General features: G+C 38.1%; 1 protein-coding gene across 12 annotated transcripts in view; it reads right to left on the minus strand.

Annotated features, from left to right (window-relative positions):
* Positions 1-624: 624 nt before the first annotated feature.
* Positions 625-18,746, minus strand: part of CEP350 (centrosomal protein 350) — a 151,700-nt gene continuing 133,578 nt past the window's right edge. For 10 of the 12 annotated variants that reach the window (XM_032291254.1, XM_032291248.1, XM_032291253.1 and 7 more), the window contains 3 exons: positions 18,518-18,664; positions 16,057-16,179; positions 625-4,493 (listed from right to left, as the gene is read on the minus strand). In XM_032291254.1, coding sequence (XP_032147145.1) covers positions 4,329-4,493; positions 16,057-16,179; positions 18,518-18,664 — 435 coding nt within the window. In that variant the 3' untranslated portion in view covers positions 625-4,328. The remainder of the gene's footprint in view (positions 4,494-16,056; positions 16,180-18,517; positions 18,665-18,746) is intronic. The other 2 variants (XM_032291247.1, XM_032291256.1) reach the window with 2 other exon arrangements.

Here is an 18,746-nt window from a genome sequence, read left to right on the forward strand (position 1 = left end):
ACAGCCTCCACACCTGGGCATCAGCTAGTTGGCTCTTCTTTGTGGTCCACTTGAGTGTGACTTTTCCATGTTATTTTGCAAGGGTGATCAAAATTTAGGTCATCTGGGGGAAATGGCATTTGCCATAAGTTAGAAGGATGCAGTTCATAAAACAGTTATAATTTATCAGAGAACTCTTCCCTGACTCACTCTCACCCTTGTTGGGCCCTTTTATTAAGATATTCTCAAATCCTATGTATGCTTCCTGTGCACCACTTGTTGTAGCTTGTCACACAGGTTTTCAAATTATCTTCTGGTGGCTTTCATGAGACGTTGTTTCCTGAGGTCAGGGACCGTGCCTGTTTTCTTTGCTATCTTCCCAGTACTCAGCGCAGTGCTCAGAACATGAGGTGCTGCTCAGTGGCTGTCCATTGAATCAGTGAGTGAGGGACCCAAGCCCAGGCTGCTCAAAAGTACGTGCTGATGGCATGTATGTGCAGGTAAACAGCTCTTACCCACCGCTTACCTTATTCTACTGTCCAAGCATTAGCACCCTGTGACCAAATAAGAAATCACAAATAAGTTATGGGGACTAATTTTCTGAAGCTGGCTCAGGAGGGAAAAAAATGAAGACCTGACATGAAATTAATTTATAAATCAGTTTATTTACAGATTTTATCTTTTCTTAAAGTACATTTCAGTTAACAAATCTATTTACACAGGTATACAAGGGAATTCCTCCCAGTTATTTTACATATTATACTTACAAACCACACCCTTACGTGTTTGGTGCAAAATTGCACTGGATGTGACTATTGGCTGAAAATGGCCTGATGACCAGGCTATTTACATGTACACAGTAAACGGGTTTATTTTTTCATGTCTGCACAGTACAGTACACACAAGGAGGCTAAACCTCCCAGAGAATGCTTTGCAATGTGTTTACCAAGAAGGCTTTGCAAAGTCCAGAAGGAAAAGCTATTAAACATAATTAAAATGACAGTACCTCCTTTACACCAGTTTACATTTTTTCTTCACATTTTTATAATACAAAGACATTTTATTGAATTGCTGCACAACCAGTTGAAGATGATTTGTAAACATGTAAATTCCTACAATTTGCATTAAACATCATTGTAGTTTCTATAATTTGCTCTTTGAATTAATGTTTTATTTCACTAGTATTCTTAAGGTAGTAAAAGGAAGATGTAAGTTTGTATTTCTTGCAGAAAAGTTATGAGTCTCTAACGCCGTGCTACAGAAATTCTTCTGTGAGTACACACTTTATTCAAGTATTGCAAAAAGCTAAGGCCACTTTTTTTCAAGACAAGAAAGTGAACAAAATTGTTTTTATCAATAGGCCACAACACTCTATGAGCAATGAAATCTCTTTTGAAAGATAATTTCTCAGAGACCTGTAGTCACAGAAGGAATTTTCTTTTCTTTTAGGTAAAAGAAAAACAAATTACCTTCCTTATTAACTACGTTTGAGCTCTTCCCACTTTTCCCTACGGTAAAAATTCCTGTTTAGACCTGAAGAGGGAATCTATACCCTGTACTTATTTAACCCAGAGCTAACTACCCTGGATAGCACAAATTGTTTTGGACTCAGAAGTGAATCTGAAGCCTGTATGTTGGTTTACTACTAAATTCTGATAGTGCTATTCTAAAAGATATTACTGCTGATGCAAGGATATTTTTCTTAGAGGAATTATGAAGAAAGAGTGAAAGAGGACGAGGGTGTAGGGAGAAGGAACAACGATTAGAAAGAAGGAGAGTATTTAGGTTCTTGAGTAAGAGGCAGAGCAGATTTAAAAGATACCAATGTGGAACGAGTGGCTGGGTGTCCACATCTCTCTTTCTTAATCCTAACAATAAACCCGTTTCAATTAGATCCAAATTGTTAAAATAATAAGACATCTGCTAATCATGGATTCCATTTTTTTTTTTTTTTTTTGGCTACCAAACTACAGATAATCATTTTTAGCAAAGAGTAAGCCTGATCCACTTCTGCCTCTCATCTGGAGCCCAGGACTCTTCAGAGTAAAGACAGCCACAGTCACATTCTTGGCAGCATTTCTTACCAGATAGCTGATTCCATGACTTGTATCATTATTTTTTCATCTTCTAGAGTCACAATGTCACAAAGAGTAAAGATAAACTTCCTTATTAAAAACTGGTTTTAGGTCCAAATAATGAAGATGTAGAAAAACAACCTACAGTCCCATTATAACATTTTGAAATTCATTTATAAAAAATTTACAGCAGCTGTAAAGTTTCAGTATCATAAGGACACTGTGATCCTACCAACAGCCAAAGGATGCAGACAAGATGCTTTTCTGTCTTCCAAATAACACACACTGAAAAGAAAAGCCTTTGCTTTTCCTTGGCCACATAAAAATAATATTTCCACACTACTGGTTAATAACCCCAAGAAACCTGTGTTCTCTTAGTCAATTTGCTCATTATGGCTACAAGACTACAGCTCAACATCACAAGCCCAGAAGAAACACTGCTAAGACATCATTCTGAGCGTTTCCCGAGACCCAATCACAACATTTCAGTGCTTTCCTCATTTGTCAAGAGCTATCATACCAGTCATTGTGCAAAATGCAAATATTCCAATGATTATTTCAGTACGTTTCTTATAATGACAAGATGAAACCCAAGAGAAATGGGAGTGTGCATAGTGAAATATTTAAGATGCAAAGGCAAGTTTGGAGGGAAGATGCAGAAATGAACGAACGTGCACACTTAAAGATTATACCATCTTTGGGGTTTTTTCTAACATATTTTGAAGCTATAACATTCCAGGATATTTGTAAATATGAATCCAGTGGATGTCTTATATCATGCTTCTAACCAGGACCTTCAATATTAAGGCATTTACATTCACACCTAAGAGTATCCACATTCTTCCAGATTACTTGAAGAGGGACAGGACTGATGAACAGAAACCAGTCAAGAAGGCAGGGTACTGAGGTCCCAGGAGAGCATCTCTTATGCTCTAATGTAGCAGCTGGAGTCTATAGATTTGTTTTCAGATGCAGGTAATAGTTGTGAGAAGCAATGCTGCAAGAGAGGCAGAGTTAAGTTGTACAGTATCTTTAAATCGTTTCATCTCACTCCTGCTACTGCAGGTGATCTTGAAAAAGCCCATCTTCGTTTCACTGAATTAAAATGACTTCTTCAATATGTGTAAGGTTTGTTAAAACCATAGGTTTCCTGTGCAAAGACTATGAACCATAGAAGCTTCAAGATGGAGATTTTAACTATTACAAGAAGAATCTTTCACTTCTGAATAGGGACACACATTTTCAACTTAATAATTTATCTTAAAATAAATTAAAAAATGTTCCATAGCACAAAACAAGCACACGAACAACAGACAGAATCTTTTTGTCTTTGGTGCACACACTCATTTCCTAAATCATTCAAGTAACAGCGTCTCTGACTTCCTGGGGAAAGATGGGCGTTGAAGGTTTGAAGGCCAAAATGCATGATTTCCACTTTGCCATGCCTGGATGCCTGAGATGGTCCTGAGTATCTGTGATTCTGGGAGCAGCTGGCAGAGATTCAGAACAAGTACGCAAAGTGCAGGAGTAAACCAAGGGGTAGAAGAGCCAGCCCTGCATTGGTCCTTTGAGCCGTCTTCGGTAGGGGCATTTCTTTTTTCATGCCCACACAGAGAACACTAAACATAATGCAGAGGTTTAAAATTCTTTAGATGGTGCTCAGACAGCAAGGCTACCACTTATTCCTGTAAGCCTGACAGTCCACTTGGTGCTGCTCAACCGCAATAATGGAAGAAAATGGTCTTCAAAAAGAAATGAAATAAACTCCAGAATGTGAAGCTGGCAGACATTATTAAGCTTGCCTATTTTAGAATTGGTTAAGGGTTTAATACTGTTTAGAGGTTATAATGTCCATTTATGACTTTCACGGTATAGACCAGGACTGCATTTCAAAAGTGATGTGATGCACTCATCTATGCCTCTCTCACTTGACTTCAGACTCAAAGAAGTGATGCCCTAGTCTAAACTCAGAGGTAAGTCTGGTGTTTTCAGCCCTCATCTGAGACCTAGTGGGGGTGCTAACGACAGGTGTAGGATTACACTGTCCAACCCTGCCCACCGAAAATAACCAATTAATCTAGTGGCTAGTCTCGAAAGGCAAAGGCTGTAATACCAGATATACCACATCGTCTTATCAACTCCAAACCCGTAGTCTTTAAGAATAAGTACAAGGTCCGGAAGCACTCTTGCTATGATGGCGATGGGGTGTACATCAGGAGGCAGAAAGGCCCAGGACTCACATTAGCACTCAGTGTTCTATTTATTTGCAAGATGTCACACAAGTAGCATTCTCCCCTGCTTTTCACTGATCTGATTGAGAACATCAATAGTATCTTTGATCAGGGTCTCAAAGATCCCGTCGGCTAGCTGCATCTTTACACACAACTCATCCTCATCGTAGTTCACCCACTGTGCCTCCTCCTCATGGAGCTCCTGAACCTAGGATTTGGAAGACAACAAGGTTAGGAAATTGCTGTTGCATAAAATTTAGGAAATATAATTGCTGACTTTGTATTCCTATCCATAGGAATACAGCCCAAGGAAATAAACCAGAGAAAAAGGATAACTGATATGACATCAACACTCCTTTTAAAATTGCAAAAAGTTTAAGAAACTTCAATTGCTAAACATATCAAAGTGCCTTCAAATTTACATTTGACAAGATTCCAGTATTTCAGAGATATTAAAGACTACCAGTTTATTGTCTATGTCAACATGAGGGAACATGTATAGGAATTTAATGGGGGGAGACCACAAACTATTAGGCAGAAATGTTCCTCTACTTACAGTGGAGTTATGTCCAATAAGTTCACAGTAAACTGAAAATATTAAATCAAAAATGCAGTTAATACACCTAACTTATTGAACATGATAGCTTAGCCTAGGCCATCTGAAACATGCTCAGAACACGTGCACTGGCCTACAGTCAGGCAGAATCACTGGCAGCACGGGAGAGTATCAGCGTTTACCCTTGTGATGGTTGGCTGACTGGGAGCTGGGACTCGCTGCTGCCCCCATACCATACACATCACTAGTCCAGGAAAAGATCAAAATTCAAAATTGAAGCATTATTTCTACTGAATGTGTGTTGCTTTCACACCATCGTAATGTTGAAAAATAATAAGTCAAGCCTTTGTTAAGTAGGGGATGCCTGCAAATGGATTTACAATTGTAAAACGCATATATCCAAAGATAATATTGAATGTGATTCTGGAGTATTATAAATAAATGAATAACACAACATTCCTTAGGGTATTTTTGAGATGTAATATCACTTATTTTTCAAAAGACTGTTATTTTAATATAATACTTGCTCTTTTTTCATTTTAGGATTCCCAGGTAAATAAAAACTAATCAAACATAAATAACTGCCCTAGATTTATTGCTTGCTTATACTACAGTGAAAAAACCCTATTTTATTCTAAAAGAAACACATTAGATTGGCTGGGCATGGTGGCTGACCCCTGTACTTCTAGCACTCTGGGAGGCTGAGGCGGGTGGATCACCTGAGGTCAGGAGTTCCAGATTAGCCTGGCTAAGATGGCAAAACCCCGTCTTACTAAAAATACAAAAATTAGCAGGACGTGGTGGCATGCGCCTGTAGTCCCAGCTACTCAGGAGGCTGAGGCAGGAGAATTGCCTGAACCCAGGAGGCGGAGGTTGCGGTGAGCCAAGGTTGTGCCATTGCACTCCAGCCTGGGTAACAAGAGTGAAATTCCGTCTCAAAAAAAAAAAAAAAAAAAAAAAGAAAAAAGAAAAAAAGATATCCATACCTTTATCAGGTATTATGAAAATTTTATTAAGCTTTGTCAATCTGTTATATGAAAAATTATCATCTGTTTTTTATCTCCAATAACTTCTTGAGATTTTTTGACCAGTTGTATTCTTCAATTGTGAATTACCTGTCTACTTCCATTGTGCATTTTTCTTTTAGCTGTTTACCTTTTTTATTATAGATGGGCAAGAGATCTTTGCATAATAAAGCTATTTATCATTTACTTGTCAAAAAAAAGAAAAAAGAAAAAAGAAACATTAGATTTGCTATACAAATGACATTGTAAATGGAAAGAAGGCTAGGTAAGGAAGTGAACCTGATCTAGTCACAAATTCAGCAAAGTTAATTACAGCGACAGGGGTCTCTAACCAGAAGACTTACTTGGCAAAAAAGCCAAATGACAACACACTTCTGGCTTGCCCTGATCCTAGTTTCGCCTTTAAAAAGGCAGAGAAAGTGAAGGGACGAACTCGTCCTCTGGGTTTGCCTTATGAAGAAACGAGAAGACTCTAGCATCCTGAAGCTCGAGAGAGTAAGAGAGGGAAAGAATCGTATTGTCCAACATATATCGTCGGCTGGAGGTGACAAATATATAACAGGGTGGCTGCCACGTTCTTTCTCTTTGAGAAAGGTTTGGAGTATATGAAAACATTCGTTCCTCTGTTCCCTAATGTGCCACCAAAAGCCAAATCAGCTTCAGAGAACTCCCTCTGGGAGAGTTACAGTACTTAAGGCTATGAGACAGACGCCCACCAGTAAAGAAACTTGTTTAACTCAGATTTTGACCACAGAATCATGTTGTGTGGGTAGCTAAGAAATACTTGTCAACCTACCATGGAATTGGTGTTCCTTTCTTATGAAAGCTACTATAATAAACAGCCTAAAATAAGACTTCTTGAACTTGTGCTGAGGAATGGTCTAGGTGCCTGCACAAAAAATTTCACACCTCCAGTGAATTTGTTATTCAAAGTTGCACAACTTTCCTTTCTATAACTGTTCTCTTAGCTTTTTTTTTTTTTTTTTTTTTTTTGAGACAGGGTCTCACTCTGTCACCCAGGCTGGAGTGCAGTGGCGCAATCTCAGCTCACGGCAACCTCTACCTCCCAGGCTCAAGCTATCTGCCCACCTTGGCCTCCCAAAGTGCCGGGATTACAGACATGAGCCATGGTGCACAGCCTCTCTTGGCCTGTAATATTAAATCTCTTCTTTGAGCAATTTCCTCCACAATAACAAATTTAGGAAAACCAAAGAAATATTTTGTGCACTTGCAGTAGAAATATATGCTTATGACATTTTTGTTCTCTCTCGGTGTAACCTCAATGCAGCCCCCTCTCAAATGTAAGATTTCTGTGTTAGCAAAAGCTTTGTTCCTACTTAAGAACAGGAACTATTTCTCTATCAGTTAGTAAGAACATGAACTTTTCCATTTCTCTTTGGCCTTTAGAAAGCTCAAAGCCCAATTTGGAACTTCAACTATAACAACTGAGGGATCTCGTAGCCTGCAAATTTGCCTCTATTTTTTCTTCTGATCTTCAGAGTCTATTATATTCTTTTACACATTTCCCTGATCCTGCTCCTGAAAATATATGTATATGTAAAAATTAATACATTTAATATATAAGCAGCTAAATTAATTACATCTAAAAGACTTAACAGTAATTTTTTTTTTTTTTTTTTTTTTGGAATGTGTATTAGGCTGGTGGAATAGAGAAATGTAGTAAATAGAATGTGGCCGGATTTCAGCAAGCAGATGCCAGGATCTTTCATTGCATCTTTGTGAACAAGTTGGGAAAAAAGAGACAGGTCAATTAGGCAGATTTACACTTGTTTTAGGTGAAGTCTTACTCTGTCGCTTAGGCTGGAGTGCAATGGTGCCATCTTGGCCCACTGCAACCTCCAACCCCCGGGTTCAAGCGATTCTCCTGCCTCAGTCTCCTGAGAAGCTGGGATTACAGGTGTGCACCACCACACCTGGCTAATTTTTATATTTTTAGTAGAGATGGGGTTTCACCATGTTGGCCAGGCTGGTCTCAAACTCCTGACCTCAAGTGATCCACCTGCCCCTGTCTCCCAAAGTGCTGGGATTACAGGTGTGAGCCACTGCATCCAGTTGATTTACACTTTTTTGATTAAATGACAGCTCTCAACCTGGAAGGAAGTTTCTGCCTTGAAGACTCAGGGGGTTTTTCCCCTGTGCTCCCATTCTACCTTCTTCATATTCCATTATGGCAATTACCACACTGAATTATATTCTGCGCATCCGTTTTCCCACTGGCTGTGAGCTCTTAAAGGGCTGTTTCTTTTTACTTATGATTCCCTCATGACTAGGACAGTGCAAATAGAAGGTGCTATATAAATATCTGCCATACAGAATAGATAATTTTTGTGAATGCCGAAAGCTGTCTTTGGCTCTACTTCATTGTTTTTAGCAATGACCTAGATGAAGGCAGGTACATCAATTTTAGAAATGACATGAAGCTGGGAAATATAATAACTATGTTCAAAGAAAGAATGAAAACATGTAGTGGTAGCCTGGAACAATAGGCCACATTTAACAAGACTGAAGGAATAATAAAGTTCTGTAATAGGGTCCAAAATAAATCACCATAAAAGCACAGGCTGGTCTTGGGGTTTTCCTAAACTCCTCTGAGTACTATAAGTATGATACAGGTAAAAACAAACAAAAGAAATGTGATCATAAACTGTACTAATAAAAATATACTATCTAGAAAAAAATAGGTTGAATGACTACTAATTAATACATTAATTAATAGTATAATTAATTAATTAATTATACACCAGGCTGGGCATGGTGACACATGCCTATAACCGAGGGGTTTTGGAAGACTGAGGCAGGAGGATCCCTTGAGCCCAGGAGTTCAAGGCTGCAGTGAGCTACAATTATGCCACTGCACTCCAGCCTAGGTAACAGAACAAGACCTTGTATCTAAAAACAAAAACAAAATCACGAAACATTATATGGCTAATTCTGAGAACTGTATTTAAAGAGGAACACTGACATAGCTAAAGTTGATGTTGAAGGGACTGAAAACTGCATCAGACAACAGGAGACAATGTCAGTGTTTTATAAGGAGAAAAGACTTGTGTGAAACATGATAGCTGTTTCAAAAGGGTGTAGAAAAAATTAAAGTTGTTCCGTAAAGCCCCAAAGCTGTAGAAGCGTATTGTAATTAACTGTTTGAAAGCCAATGTAAGCTTAAGAAAGAAGATAGACAGGAGGAACTCAGGAGTGCTGAATGTTCTTCTTATCAGCTCACAGGCTGTAAAGGAGACTCAATCATTAGCTAGGTGGTTTTACTACAAGATTTGTCATTTTAGGTGCAATTATACCTACAGTACAGAGATTCTTCAAGGCTACTATACATAAAGGTCATACAAATGGTGCCCTAATTACTTGTTACTCATTCCGCAGCATCTATACTTTGAGAATGTACTGCTAAAAATAGCTCAAAGTCTTAGCTAACCTAAGACATAAACTAATCAATGCCACCGTGAAAGAAAAAAGGGGCAGTGAATGACAACTAGTGAAGGAAAGATTTCTCGTTTGACTAGCAGAGGCCTTTATGTCTAAAAAAGTATTTGTATTTTATTCACCTCAAATAATGCCTAAAGACATAAATATACTTAGATTGATTAGGGACATTCTCAGCTCAAGCAACAGCTAAAATATACATTTTCTTAAACTGGAAGAAGCAATTGTTTATTATGAAATGTTTACTAAGTTTATCATGTCACAAATGTTTTAAAAGGGGATATTTAAGATTTTGATAAAAGAATCACCATGATCAAGTGGGATTTATTACATACACAAATCAATAAATGTGACATACCACATTAACAAAATGAAGGATAAAGATCAGATGATCATTTAAATAAATGCAGAAAAGCCCTTTGATACCCTTTTATGATAAAAACTCTCAACAGATTAGGTATAGAGGAAATATACCTCAATTCAAAGGCCATATATGACATTTTATCTACAGTATTGGGCTGACCAATACTGAATGAGGCTCAATAAGTTTCAGACGCCTTTAAAACTAGAGACCCTAAGCAAAATTCCCAAAAGTCGAACCTCTAGAAAAACAATAAAAACATCAGTTTTATAGGAAAAGGCAACTTCATTTTATCTATATTATTGGGCTGACCAAAATTATAACCATTGTCTTCTGCTCTTTTGAACTACAATATCTAAATATTACTTATAAATAAAATTTGAAAAACTCTCAGAGCATATTAAAAAATAACAAAACACAACTCTACAAGAAAAATACAGCTGTCAAGATCCAGTTCCAGCAAAAATGGTAAAGTAAGATAATGCCAAAAAAGTCCTCATATAAATATGTAGGTGTATTAGATAAAATATAGCAAAAAGTATTTGTAATGTATAAATAAATTTTGAGAAAGGAGGGAAAATCTTAAGTCACAAATAGCGATTTAAAAGAGAGGCAAGTACTACGATTACCTAGGGGAGGAGTTAAGAGCCATGGAAAGAGAATAAGGCCAAAGATGTCTAAGAAGTGCCACAGAGAATTGGGAAAGCTAGGAAGAAGTAATCTTTTAAAAGACAATAGCAGAGAATTTTCTAGAACTGAGTAAAGATATGAATCCATAGATTCAATAAACATGAGTCTAAAGCAGAATAAAAAATCCACATTTAGACACATCCTGAAAAATTACAGCGCGCACACACACACTCTCACTCTCTCTCTCTCTCTCTCTCTCTCTCTCTCTCATGAAAAACAGAAAAACCAATTCCCCATAAAGGACTGTCAGCAGATTTCTCAAGAGCAATGAGAGGTCAGAATGATACAGGAGTTAAACCAGCCCCGAAATCATTTTCTAATGAAGAGCAGCCTGTAAAATAAAGCTGCAGACACAGACAAGCTGGGAGCTAGCAGATGGGCGAATGCCAGCAATTGTGCCAATAGAAAAAACTACCTGAGAATAGGCATGTTCAAAATGGCGGCTTCATTTTCTTTGCCAGCCATGTGTACAGTAAGAAGCAGGCAAGATGGCACTGGCCAAGTAGAAAATCTATTTGCATAATAAGATTAGGGTGGAATGACCACCCTTCCCCACATACCAGTAAATGTCACACCTGGTGGAACCAATCTATGGGCCCTGTGTAAATTAGACACCGCCTCCTGAAGCCCGCCTATAAAATCTGCTGCTGTCCACTGCTTTTCCTTTTGCGGGACGCCTCTCTTTCATAAGAGAGAGAGCTGCTCTCCTCTCTCCTTTCTTCTGCCTATTAAACTTTCTGTTCCTTAACCCACTTCATGTGTGTGTGTGTCTGTGTTGTTAATCTTCTCAGCTCCAGATGATGAACCACGGGTATTCACCCCAGACAATGATGCCACTTCAAAATTACAATGAAATATCTTCAAACTGCTTAAGTAAAAAGAACTATCAACTTAGCATTCAATATACAGCTAAAATATAACTCAAAAGTAAGAGCTGAAATAAAGACATTTTTAAACAAAGACAGAGTTTACATTAAAGATCTGAAGTTAATGAAATACTAAGTGTGCACTTTGGGTAGATGCAACTGAGCTCAGAATGAAGGAAAAGGATGCGGAAACAATGCACTCTTTATTATTTTCTGGTTTTTTTTTATGATTTAAAAATATTTCTTAATTTTATTTATTTATTTGAGACAGAGTCTTGCTCTGTCACCCAAGCTAGAGTGCAGTGGCACGATCTCAACTCACTGCGGCCTCCGCCTCCCAGGTTCCAGTGATTCTCCTGCCTCAGCCTCCCAAGTAGCTGGGATTACAGGCACATGCCACTACACCCGGCTAATTTTGTTATTTTCAGTAGAGACAGGGTTTCACCATGTTGGCCAGGCTGGTCTCGAACTTCTGACCTCAGGTGATCCGCCCTCCTTGGCCTCCCAAAGTGCTGGGATTACAGGTGTGAGCCACTGTGCCTGGCCTAAAAATATTTCACAATTAAACATGTAAAAGACCTAGAAAAATAACCAATAATGAGAGAAAAGTGTAACAAAATTATAGACCAAATAAGCTCATTCTTTTATTACCTACTTAAAAAGTAGGTAATAATTTCCATAGCCCTTGTTGTAGTCTTGTTAAAATGTAGGGGGTTGGTGGGGCATGGTGGCTCACACCTGTAATCCCAGCACTTTGGGAGACCAAGGCAGGCAGATCATGAGGTCAGGAGTTCGAGACCAGCCTGGCCAACATGGGAAACCCCTATCTCTACTAAAAAACAAAAATTAGACAGGCGTGGTGGCGGATGCCTGTAATCCCAGCTACTTTGAGGCTGAGACAGGAGAATCGCTTGAATCTGGGAGGCAGAGATTGTAGTGAGCTAAGATGGCACCATTGTACTCCAGCCTGGGCGATACAGTGAGACTCTGTCTCAAAATAAATAAATAAAATAAAAGTCGGGGTGTTAGGCCTCAGTGGCAAGACTGCCCTCCTTTCATTCTAATGTTCCCCTGCCGTTCTGACTGTGGGTCTTAAGACCCTCCCATGAGAGGGTCCCACCCGATACCTTGAGGGAAGGAATGCTGATGTCATGAAGCTTCCAGAAAAACCCAAGAGAAAAGGGTTCAGGGAGCTTCTGGATAGCTGAACCTGGAGGTTCCTGGAGGATGGTGGCCCAGGGAGGGCATGGAAGTTCTGTGCCCCTTCTCCATACCCAACCCTATGCATCTCTGTATCCTTTGCAATATCCTTCATAATAAACCAGTAAACCTAAGTAAGTGTTTCCTGAGTTCTGTGAGCTGCTCCAGCCAATTAATTGAACCCAAAGAAGGGGTCTTGGGAGCCCCAACTTGAAGTTGGTCAGTCAGAAGTTCTGGAGGCCTGGACTTGCAACTGGTGTGTGTGTGGAGGGGGCAGGGGCAGTCTTGGGGACTGAGCCCTCAATCTGTGGGATATGATACTATCTCTGGGCAGAGTATCAGAACTGATTTAGGGGACACCCAGCTAGCGTCCACTGCTTGGTGTGTAGGGGAAAAGCCCACACACATATGGTCACATGAGTTTTCTTGTGTGGTGATGACTGTTGTGATGTGAGAGTAGAGAAAAAAAGTGGTTTGAGAAGAAGCTTATGTGTTATTTTTAAAGAATGGCTGTTTTAAATTTCAATCCCCCTAAGATGTAAAAACATTAGAATATGCAAATATAAGGCTGATCAAATCTCATCATGGGAGAGAAGACTAGTTCATTCAGCATTTCATTCATGTTAATAATTAGCTCAAAAAGCTCACAGTATCATTTTGTTAAAAAAAAAACGTTAAGAATGAGCTCATGGAAAAAGTTATATTCATCAGGTCTCTCTGTAGGAAGCTAAAAAATATTTTACAACCAGCAGAAGGGGCAGTCACATAATATATACTTTATTATTATTGTTTGCCAGCTAAATAGCTTCAATTCTTGTGCACAATACTCCCCTCACCCAAGCTATAATAACCTTACACCTGCAGAAAAAATACTTTAATATTTGAGAATTTCTGATAACTGTTAGAGAGATGTCTCTACTATCTGGAACCTGCTGGAAGCCTCTACTGTCAGGGTACGGATAAGGTTTGGCTGTGTCCCCACCTAAATCTCAACTTGAATTTTATCTCCCAGAATTCCCACATGTTGTGGGAGGGACCCAGGGGGAGGTAACTGAATCATGGGGGCCAGTCTTTCCCACGCTACTCTCATGATAGCGAATAAGTCTCATAAGATCTGATGGGTTTATCAGGGGTTTCCACTTTTGCTGCCTCCTCATTTCCTCTTGCCACCACCATGTATGATGATTCTTTCGCCTCCAGCCATGATTCTTAGGCTTCCCCAGCCATGTGGAACTCTAAGTCCAATTAAAGTTCTTTTTTTTTTTTTTTTTTACCAATTTTGGGGATGTCTTTAGCAGCATTAAAACAAACTACTACAGGTTCAATACATTGTTTTTTGTACATTTAACAAAGAGCAGAAGATTAATTTGCTTATTGTTCACTTTTCAGATACAGTATTTATTAATTCTGATTAACAGTGCAGATCTCAAGATGGCTCAAAACTGCCATCCTCCCCCACCAATATATTTAATCCTTCTACTATTAAGATGCCATTTTTACAACCATGTGAAGTAAAAGTCTGTGACTAGCTGGAAGCCTTCTGTATTCATTTGCTCTCTGGCATTTTGAATTGGTATATTACTCTATGCCAGTTTCCTCTACTGTGACATGTGCTCAAGACAAATTTATCTAAGACATTTTGCTTTAATATACCTAAGCCTGCCATCTTTCATCTATACAGGTTGAGTATCCCTCATCTGAAATGCCTGGATTTTGGCATTTCAGAAGTGTTTTGGATTTTGGAGGATTCTGGATTTCAGACTTGTGGACTTGGGAGACTTGACCTGTAGTACCCTTCTAGTTGGCCTTTCTTCTTTTGTACTCTTATTCCATTTTAAGCATTCTTCCATGATTTTTAAAAACTGCAAGTCTAATCTTGTAATTTATGTTGCTTAAACTCATTGCTTGCTTTTAAGATAATATCCAAAACTTAACATGGCTTAAAAAGCACTGCACCATTATAGACTCTCACCTCTCCAGCTTTATCTTATGCCACCTCCCCTCATACTCTCACAACTCATGTACCTTCTCATTTCAGGGTCTTTGCACTTGTGGTTTGCTCTCCCTGAATATTCTTCTCTCTATGATAGAGGTCAGTTAACGCTTATTCATCTTTAAGATCTGAGCTCAAATGTCACTTCCTCAGAGCAGCCTGTCCTGACCATCCTCATTAGATCAGCTTCCTGTGGTTTTAACAGCACCCTACATTTTTGTGCTTAACTTATAGCTACATACTTGTATAATGATACATTAATGGCTAGTTTCTGCCATCAAACTGGAAATCTATGAAGGTGGGGTCTATGTCTGTTTTGCTTACTATTTTAACATTAGTCCTTAATTAGCAAATTTTTTACTCAACGTATACACAGAGGTGATTTATTGGGGATATCATCAATTTAACTTATAGATTAGATGAATGTCTCTTAATATGCTTTTTTCTTTAATTCCTAAGAAGTAAAGGAAGTAACAGCTTGGAAATTATTAACAATTCAAACTTTAAAACATGATAGAAATATGAGAACAAATTCACTTTCTTGAGATGTGAAGATCTATGAAGAATTAGTTGATTAAAATCTTGTCTCTTATTTTACTGGGCTGAGGTGGGTAGATCATGACGTCAGGAGTTTGAGACCAGCCTGGCCAACATGGCAAAACCCTGTCTCTACTAAAAATACAAAAATTAGCTGGGCATGGTGGCAAGTGCCTGTAATCCCATCTACTCAGGAGGTTGAGGCATGAGAATCACTTGAACCTGGGAGGCAGAGGCTGCAATGAGCAGAGATGGTGCCACTGCACTCCAGCCAGGGTGACAGAACAAGACTGTGACCCAAAAAAGAAAAAAAAAAATGAGGCATAAGAAAGAATGATAAACTATAAAATACTAAGCAAATGTTACCTGCTATAGTTATTACTGAGTAAATGAAACACTAGAGAGGTACATACATGAGAAAGGTAATAAATTTAAGTATTATACTTTCATTATATAAATGTGAATTTTTCTTTTTTTGTGTGTGTGATAAACACTTTTCTAATGTTAGAGAAATATATTGCAAATCCAAATAAATCCTGTCCAGGGAATGTTCTGGATAATGATAACAGTGATGATGCTGAGGTAACAGCTAGTATTTACTGAGAACTGTTCCAAGTGCTTTGCACATATACTCATTTAATTTTCTTAATAATTTTAACAGGTAAGTACTATGATTGTCACCCTCACTTTGCGGATAGCAAAATGAAGCACAAAAATGTTAGATAAATTTGTCCAAGATTACACACCAAGTAAGTGGCAAAACAGATTTAAACATAGGCAGTCTGGCTCCAGAGTCCACATTGGTCTCTTTTCAATTCACTAGCTTAAACTTTGCTTCCATTCAAGTTTTAATTTCTCAAGTTCTACATAAAATGCTACCGATCAGTTTAAATGTTCATCTACTGAGTACAAAAAAAAAAAAACCAATTTACAAAACTGAGGGGTACAAACACAGCAAGTAAAGGCTTTAAGATTTTAATACCATAGTTTTAAGATTAATTATATCCCTTTTCCTTTTAGAATCTAACTACATTCTGAGTTTAAAAGATATGGTCAAAATAAAAACAGTTTGGTTGTATACACTGACCAGGATATGATCCACTCGGTCTCTCTTCTTTCTTCCAAATTTCATCATTTTCTGCCAATCTGTTTTGTGGTTTGGCTCCTTTTTAAGACTGAATAACTTAAGTACTTCACTTGCTATGAAGCTCTGTAGAAACAAGAAAAATACATGAAACACAAACAACAGAATTTCTGAGATTCATGTGTTTACAATGCAGTCATCAGACTCATGCTAAGAATATATTTACAATAAAATATCATACAAATTTCTTCCGCTTACAGTTCCATGTAGCAATTTGAAGAGAAAAGCATGCCAAATGCTGAGACTTTATTCACTTACACCACATATAAAAGTGAAACCTGGCTGGGCATGGTGACTCATGCCTGTAATCCCAGCACTTTGGGAAGCCAAGGCAGGAGGATCACTTGAGCCCAGGAGTTCGAGGCCAGACTGGGAAACATGGTGAGAGGCCTCATCTCTACAAAAAAAGGTACAAAATTAGCTGGGCATGGTGGTACATGCCTGTAGTTCTGGCTACTCAGGAAGGTGAGGTAGGAGGATTGATTGAGCCCAGGAGATCCAGGCTGCAGGGGGCTGAGACTGTACCACTGCACTCCAGCCTAGGTGACAAAGTGAGATCTTGTCTAAAAACAATAACAACAGCAAAGTAAAACCCATTTATTAATTCTGCAAAGAAAAATCACTTTAGAGTTCCCTTTACTTACGAACCACCATTAGCTAACCTCAAGCTGGCAACACTACTAAAGAAAGCATAACATACATCTCTGAATTGGAAAAATCTCATAGAGATTTTTGGGACAACGTGATGTGAGAAAAGCAAAAGACTGCACCTGGGATAGTTCATTTTGAAGCACCAAAATTCAAATATGTTAAATTAATAATGTTAATCAACACTTCAGTATGAAAAGCATAATAATTTTGTTACCAACAATATTTGAACTAGCACCCTTAAAAACTTTATGAAATGCTAATGTCAATATTAAAATTAGTGGGTAGCATTTATTGTATGCAGGTAGTTTGATTGTTGGTATATATTATGTATCCTGTCTTACTTCAATTTATTGCTATTACCAATTTATTTTATTACTTTTTATGGTTGTTCTACCAAAAAATAGCGCTCTTAACAGGGGAAGGGACACATTTATGAATCAGAATCACCTGGAAAGATTCTCAAAGTACCAATGTGCCTGCAAATTCCATCACTCCCCACCTGTTCACAGACACACATATATGCGTTCAAACATTTATTAATTGTGGAAGTGTAGAAGGAATGGAGGATACAAGTGTGTTTTTAAAGAGCTACTTACTTTAAGCCAGGGGCTGGCAAACTTTTTCCGTAAAGGACCAGACTGTAAATATTTTAGGATTTGTGGGCCACGTGGTCTTTGTCACAACTATTCAATTCCACTGTTGTAGCAAAAAGCAGCCATAGATAACATAAAAACAAATGGGCATGGCCGTGGTCCAACAAAACTTTATTTATAAAAACATACAGGGGGCTGGATCTGGCTCACGGGCCATCGTTTGCGAACCCCTGAGGTAAACATACATCCCATCTCATAAATATCTGTTGCTGCTCTATCAGTTTAAAATATTTTTAAACACTTTCTGTGATCAAATAAGTTTGAGAAATACAACTTTAAAGCTTTGCTATTCAGCATGGTCCTGGGACCAGCAGGACCATCATAACTTGAGAGCTTGCTGGAAATGCAGAATTTCAGGTCCTACTCCAGACCTACTAAATTAGATTCTCCATTTTAACAAGATCCTCAGATCATTCACATGCTCATTAAAGGTTGAGAATCACTGCTATGGAAATATAACCTTTCCTGTAAAGAAACATGTGACTAGGCAGAGCAGACTGCTACCAATGTGACTTTAAAGTTCGCAGTCCTCTTAGCTGCTGGGCAAAGGTTTTCAAAGGTTTCTTAGATAACAAAATAAATATATTTATGTATCATATTACTACCCTACATAGGTCAAAACCAGATTACCAATTTGAAACCTCCAAAGTCAAAGACAGAAAAGTAACACTTATCTGTCCAGGGCTGGCATACTGAAAAGACATATATATGACATGTTTTCATATGTACTTTTAGAGCATTATACCTGTCTCTACAAGCCCCAGACACTTACCTAAAACTCCTGAGTTGCAAAAATTTATCTCCCTGGGTATTTCCTGATTTTTCTTAAATATTATAATTATGTATATATAGAAAATGGTAAAAGTCATTTTTTTTTTTTTTGCACAAACTTGAGGATTCAGGGTTCCCTTTCACTCCAATCCCTCCATTGTTCATGGATTCAGTGAATCAACAAATCTTTACTGAATACCCCACTATGGAACGGTCCTGAAGACACAAAGGTTAATAATACAGAAGAACATCTGCTTTTACAACATTTATAGATTTGTGTAAATGAATGGCAAGTCAAAAAAGAAGACACTTTATAGTCTGTAGTTTACCTTGATTTCATCAAGGTTATTTGGATTTTTCACTCGTCGGAAATAACTAGAGTTGATTCTACATGGCTTCATCCAGATAGGCTGATTTAAGTTGGGATCCTCAGCAAATATTTCCTCAAAAATCTCTTTTGTTAAATCAAAAACCGCCTTGATAGAGAAAAAACAAAACAAAACAAAAACACAAAATGGCTAAGAATCCAAATTTCAGACAACGGGAGAAAAGTTTAAA

This window comes from Sapajus apella, unplaced genomic scaffold, assembly GCF_009761245.1.
Source record: "Sapajus apella isolate SASKATOON/1434 unplaced genomic scaffold, GSC_monkey_1.0 scaffold25, whole genome shotgun sequence".
NCBI lineage: Eukaryota > Metazoa > Chordata > Mammalia > Primates > Cebidae > Sapajus > Sapajus apella.